Source organism: Sciurus vulgaris, assembly GCF_902686455.1.
Source record: "Sciurus vulgaris genome assembly, chromosome: 1".
In the NCBI taxonomy this organism is placed as follows: domain Eukaryota; kingdom Metazoa; phylum Chordata; class Mammalia; order Rodentia; family Sciuridae; genus Sciurus; species Sciurus vulgaris.
In genome coordinates this window covers 6,493,457-6,499,954 of record NC_136461.1, presented here as the reverse complement: position 1 = coordinate 6,499,954, position 6,498 = coordinate 6,493,457, and the positions used below count along the sequence as shown (strand labels likewise).

General features: G+C 44.5%; 1 protein-coding gene across 1 annotated transcript in view; it reads right to left on the bottom strand.

Moving 5' to 3' along the window:
- Positions 1-1,226: 1,226 nt before the first annotated feature.
- SLC25A33 (solute carrier family 25 member 33) overlaps positions 1,227-6,498 on the bottom strand; it is a 28,751-nt gene continuing 23,479 nt past the window's right edge. Inside the window, exons 5-7 of the mRNA XM_079148292.1 lie at positions 5,058-5,124; positions 3,065-3,345; positions 1,227-1,694 (exon numbers count right to left, since the gene is read on the bottom strand). Of these exons, the coding sequence (XP_079004418.1) occupies positions 1,492-1,694; positions 3,065-3,345; positions 5,058-5,124 (551 nt within the window). The 3' untranslated portion in view covers positions 1,227-1,491. The remainder of the gene's footprint in view (positions 1,695-3,064; positions 3,346-5,057; positions 5,125-6,498) is intronic.

Below are 6,498 nucleotides of genomic sequence, written 5' to 3'. Positions count from 1 at the left end.
CTAAGTTATACTAGCTCAACATCCAGAGTATTCAAGAATGTGTAAGTGAAAGTTAAGCAATCTCATTCTCAACCTGCAGCACAGATAAAATCTTGAGAAAAAAACTGGGTTTACTCTGAGTATAAAAATGGAGGGACTGGGGTTGTAGCTCAGTGATAGAGCACTTACCTAGCACATGTGAGGCACTGGCTTTGATCCTTGGCACCACATAAAAATAAATAAAAACTTTTTAAAAAATGAGGTTGTTGCTAAATGCCACTACCAAACCCTGCAAGGAGCTTCTGGATGAGAAATCGCTTTCCCAACATGCACTTTAGAAGCAGAGAAGCCTGGCTATAGTTGCCAATTTAGACTTCTAGGTAGTTGTTGAAGCGGATTGTATTAGTGAACTCAAGAACACCAACTGACTTCCCTATGACTGTAAAGAGAAAATATCCTCCCCTGTCCCTACCAAGGTGTCTGCAGTTCAATCTGAAATACAGTGTATCCAGTATCAGGGTCAAATATCTTTCTAAACATTCACATTGAAAAATAACCTTCATGTACAAATTCCAGTGAAAGAGCTAGTGGAAGATCTGATTTTTACCTGCCTTTCGTCTTGTTATAATCATTGTTTATTAAGTTTCCTTTAAAAGCAGGGAGTGGAATGCTGGTGATTTGTTTTTCGGCTTTGACCAGAACGTCCTGTCTGAGCATGAGTGACCTTGTGGGGTGGGCGACATCCCATGTGGGGTTCCATCTCTACAGCAGCAGAGACCCGAGAAAGAGCCAGACTGTAGAGGGAGCAGCCGCTGCCCACCGCTCGACCCACCGCCAGGCTGGATTGTGCCTGGCTTCTGAGGTGTTGCCTCTGGAGGTCCACCCAGGAGCCAGGCAACGGATAAACAGTCTTTAAAATTCACGCCATGGGCTCAACAGGGGAGACGAGGGGTCCTTCAGGAAAATGTTTATAACATAGGATATTTGGTGTCAGAGAAAAAAAATTTTTTCCTCTTAGCATCTGAAAGCTTAGATCCATCTGTATGAAGGCTTGGAAAAGTACAAAGTACAGCGGAGAAAAATAGTGGGGAATTTTGCCCACAGTCCCACCAAAATGTGATACTTTTTTCCCATCTGGTAATGGAGACTGTCAGGTCAGATCAGAAAGTAAGTTGCGCTTCAACCTTATGCTTTCTGTGTTCCTACAGTTTAGTGCGATGAGCATAAAAGAGGACACAAACAAAATGCACACTTAAATTAAATAGCATGATTTAATTTAGTTGCCTCTTAATCTTGAATCCTCTTAAGTTAAAAAAAAAAGTTATAATTAACTATTAACGTTAATGAATTTAAACCTTCCAGAAAGCATGAATCCAAAAGGAAATGTCCAACAGGTGACAGGAGCCAGATGCTCTGTGGCCTTGCCTGTTTCAGTCTCAGACACTCCAAACATCAATGGGAAAAATCTCTAGTTTCTCAGTTGTATTCTCCTGGAGCATAGTGTGTGGCCTGCTACTGCACACGGTCCTCCAGCAGGTACACAATCAACTCATAGGTGGACAACACGATGGCAGTGTTTGGGATCTGCCGGATGAGCTGGGCTGAGAGTCCTCTGTAGAAGGCGAGGTAGCCTTCCTCCCGGAACACCAGGCGAGCTGTCTGGATGAAGGACTTGTACTTGGTGCCCTCCTCCCGGAGCCGTGTTCTAATGACCTCTGCAGAGAGACAAACACCTGCTTTAGGCACAAGTAAAACAGGGAGAGGAGTCGAGGTTCAGCTGCGACTGTCGCCATCCCGGTTCTATCTGGACAGGGCAGTCACAAGCCCAGGAAGACGATGAAAGGGTGACTTCTTTTTAGCCCATCTCATACTTTCCCCTCTGACCTTCCCCCTCCACACCTTCCCACTCCCTCCAGCGGAAAAGTCACTCTCACCTTCTTCAAGACTTCGCCCATCTGGCCCCCTCCCCAGGCACCCGCAGCTGGACACTGGTCACTCCTGCCTGCTGTGCAGAACTCAGACCCTGGACAACCACTTCTCCAACATCCTTTTGGGTCTCCTGGCAGTGCCCCAGCACACAGTGAAACTTGATACCTGCCACCTGGTACCTGATACCATGTGCAATGGCCGCTGCTGACAGTACAGCAGGCTTCTGAAAACACTTTATTTCTCATGGCACAATCAACTAAGTGTGGGCTGTTTTGTTACTGGGGATGGAGCCAGGGCCTCAAGCATGCTGAGCAAATGGTCTGCCACCAAGCTACATTCCAGCCCTTTTTAAAATTTTGAGACAGGGTCTTGTCAAGTTGCCCAGGCTCAGCTTTAACTTGTGATCCTCCTGCTCTAGCTGACTAAGCAGCTAGGATTACAGGTGTGTGCCCATGTTCAAAGTATGTCAGTGGGACACTAATTCTATAATTCTTTAAAAAATAAAATTGGCAAGGGTACAGCTCAACAGCAAAGCATGTACTTAGCATTCACAGGGCCCTGCAATCTCCAGCACCAGGACAAACAAGCAAATTTGCTAAAAAACAAACTTACCCAAAGTAGCCTTACTTATCATTCCATGCAAAGTGGAAGCTGAGTGATTTTTTTAAAGTGATTTTGGCTCCCACATAATTTGTGCATCAAGGAATTTTAAGTAAGATTCATATTTTGTGTTCATTGAAAACAGAAGTTCAGCAGCACAGGGCCTGCATTTCTGCACAGCAAGTTTTGGCCCCAATCAGCTGAAGCTGAATGAGGCAGTTCCCACTGCTCACAATCTATGCTCGGGTAGCGAGGGCCACCTGTACTCTCCACTGACCTGCAGGTACAGGGTGAGCATCCCTAATCCACTAATCCAACTGAAGCTTCTAGAGTGTACCATGCTGGCCAGATTAGGCATGCTTAACTGGTAAAGCTTACACACGTCACAAAACCTGGAAATCCCCAAATCTGAAATGCTTCTCATCACAAGCATTTCTGACAAAGGACACTCCACTGGTATTTGCACTTCAGTTTGTGCAGTGGAGGTCTTGATACAGTGACAAATGACAAACCTGTCAGCTGCTCGACTGTTCTGGGAGTGAAAAGCAAAACATACCGTGTGGATAAGCAATGCAGGAGGCACATCCCTTAGAAAGAGCAGCAGCTGCCATGAGTCCAAAAAAACTTGTGGAATTTTTCTCAGTTCCATTGCTGGAAGAGGCTAATGGAGCTTCTTTCAGATACTTCTTTAAACTTTCATAAATAGCAAAACAGATGATAGTTTCTGAGATTCCAGCATATGAGGCAGTTAACCCTCTATAGAAGCCACGGATGCCTTCTGTCTGGTAAACATATCGGGCGCACTGGAGTGTGTTCATCTGCTTGGAGCCCCTTATTCTGCGTGGGGAGAACCAATGACAGGCCATGAGAGATGCACTGCACCAGGTCGCAAAGGTGATCGCCTGAAGTACAGAGAAACTGCACAAGAAAGAAACCTGTCCTTGTCCTGGGGCCAGCTGACTCCTGGTCCCTTGTGAGGCCAGTTCAACACACTAAGGCACCTGACTGGCCCACACAGTGGTCTGTGTGTCTGTATCAAGGGCCAGAGAAGCATGTTCACAGCCTCTGTCCTAATTCTAGAAAGAGCTGATGGAGGAGAACATCTGTCACAGGGGAGTCACAACTGCAATACAGTCAAAACACTCGGAAAATCTAAAAATGGGCAGGCAAGTGCTAGATTCCAAGTCATGGAGCAGGAAGACACAGGAAGGTGCTTAGGTGGAAAGCAGGACAAAATCACACATGGAGTGTGTGAAAGGAAGGAAAGTTCACCCAAATTCTGACAGGCTGGGGAGTATGAAGGCTCCCTACTCTCCAGAGTGTTTTGTGGGCACTCTGAGGAACCCACAGCCTCACGAACGAATGGTGTATTTTGCTTGTTTGTTTTGAACGATATAGTTTAATCCTATTATTTCTAAACTTGGTTCCCTGTCTTAATCCTTTTATAAAAAAGGTAACCTAAAGTAAGCCAATGTTGACCAGTTGTTTTTAATTATTCGCTCTCCTTATCACTACGTTACAAGGAAAGTAACTCTGAAATGGCCAAACTTCTTTTTGTTATTTCCTTTTTTTTTTTGGTACTGGGGATTGAATCCAGGGGTGCTTAACCACTGTACCACATTCCTATAGCCCTTTTTATTTTGAGTCAGCGTCTCACTAAGTTGCTTAGGGCCTTACTAATTTGCTGAGGTTGGTTTTGAACTTGTGATCCTCTTGCCTCAGCTTCCTGAGTTAGTGTGATTACCTTTAATAGACAGCCCTTTTCTAAGAAAACAACCTCCTCTGCCTGACTCATTGAACACTTGTTCTATGCTTTGGAATAAAGTAATACAGATTCTAGAATCATAAAATAGAACTGATTAAGAGCTTTAAGCTATTTAAGCTAAAATTGCTGAAATTCCATCTTCTGACCAACTGCGCTTTCTTGCCTCAAGCCTCTTCTGCCCACTCTGCAACCTGGCTGCCCTCAAGATGGCAGCTGGCCTTGCTGCCATCTTGATGGCCCTCCTAGCCTTGTTACATGCCTCCTGGGTTGCTGGGATCACAGGTGTACGCCACTGTACCGGCTAATTGTATTTTAATGACTGGTTTTGATTGCTTTAAAAAGACTTTATTCTAAAAAGAGCCTACAGGTTTCCCCAGAATGCCAAAGGAATCCAAAGCACACATAAAAAATGCTAATTCCTGGCTACAGTTTCAGGGCAAAAAATCAAGTGTGTCTGAGGGCCTTATTCAAACTCCCCTCTGGGGCTCGAAGGCTCGTGTTCTGCTCTTTTTGGCATCCTCCCCTGAGAAGATTGTCTGAGAAGGAAGTCAGGCCCACCGAGAAAACTTCCCATTTTCTCCTGTCATCTCTGTGGCCCTCCTCTCCCCACAACGCTTACAAGCACAAATCTCAAAACAAAAGCTATTTCCACATATGCTTAGACTGAAGGAAAAAAAGTCGGGGTGTGTGGCTAAATAGTCCTACATCTAACACCATAGCTAGAATTGGGGAAGGAAAAATTCCCCTCATTCTTACATTAAGGAAAGAACAATCAGTAACTTACTTTCGTTCTAGCTGCATCCGGGTTTTAACCATCCATATAGGATTCATTAAGGAATTTGTGACAAAGGCTGGAAGAAAAAAAACAAAGTCATCAGTGGGCAGAGCCAGTGTCCACACCATACAACAACTTCTGACACCAGGACTTCCGTGGCTTGAGCTGGGTGGGGGAGACAGTTACCTCTCTGTACTGAAGGTGGAAGCTGCAGTCTCTAGACTTGTACCGCCTCTACTCCTGGGCCCCAAGAAAGCACTCAGTTTCTAGAGCCTGTTGGGTCTCTCCCACCCCTAGGTGGTGCTACTGACCTTTCTCCTAAGTGATTCCCAGGGTAAGAATTCTGAGCACAACTTAGAAGCTTCAGATCCTCAAGGGATTTTTAAAGAAGTTGCTGATGTAATCCAAAGGTTATCCTATATCTAATTTGGAAAAAAGGAATTCAATCTCTATTCACCTGAACTGATGAGTCATTTTGGGAAATGAAGTATTAAGACTGATCTGCTTAGAGGACTCATCTTAACTTTGTCCATCTTTCCATGCTGTGCTATTAGTCCAACTCCTGACACCTCAAGACATCAGAGTCCTAAGCAGATTGATTACTAAGGAAGACACTGGCTTATAAAGTTCCCTGAAGGTCTGCTTTATTTACCTCTGTTCTTCTAGGTTAATTCTGCAAGTCACAAAACTGATCAGTAGCTTCTGGCTTCTGGCTAACTCACTATCGGCCCACTAAGTGAAGACTGACCTAGTCTGGAATGCTACGTCCTCCTCAGAGCTCCACGTGAAGTAGAAAGTCGTGTGTGAAGCAGCTCTGCTTAACATTTTCCATTCAGGGTCTAGAAATCTTAATCTCTAAATATTCAAATAGGTTGCTAGTACATTTACTGGGGTAAATGAAACTGGTGTTTAGACCTTACAGGATGGTAGAAGGTGAGAGTTTTCCTAAAATGTCAATTTAAATTCTCTAAAGTGCTTTTCAATTTAAGTGGACATAAACCTCTGTATAAAAAGACAGAGCTTCTCTTGGCAATCTGCAAACCCATGCTTTCTACCCTGGACTTCCTGAGGAACAGTCCTGCCCCTCATTCTACAGTGAGTAGAGTGACTTCCTTGAAAGAGAGCAGAAGCTCTCTGATCTGTCGCCTGTCCTCCTGAAAACACTGCCCCAGAGCCCTGAACCCTCACTGTGCACCCCAGGTATTAAGGGCAGATGGGCCTGCCAGATCCTGAGGAGTCACAAAGACAGCAGCCTTGATTTTAGGAAACAACTTAATGGGAAAAGCAGAAAGACATAAAAACACACTAATGACTTAAATAATACTAACCAGCAGCATGCAGGAGAACACGGGAATTTTGAGGGAGAATATTAAAGCTTGAGAGGTCAGAGAAAATGAAATCAAGTTACAAACTGCTCTCAAACACACATTCCATCAGTTCTAACATAAAA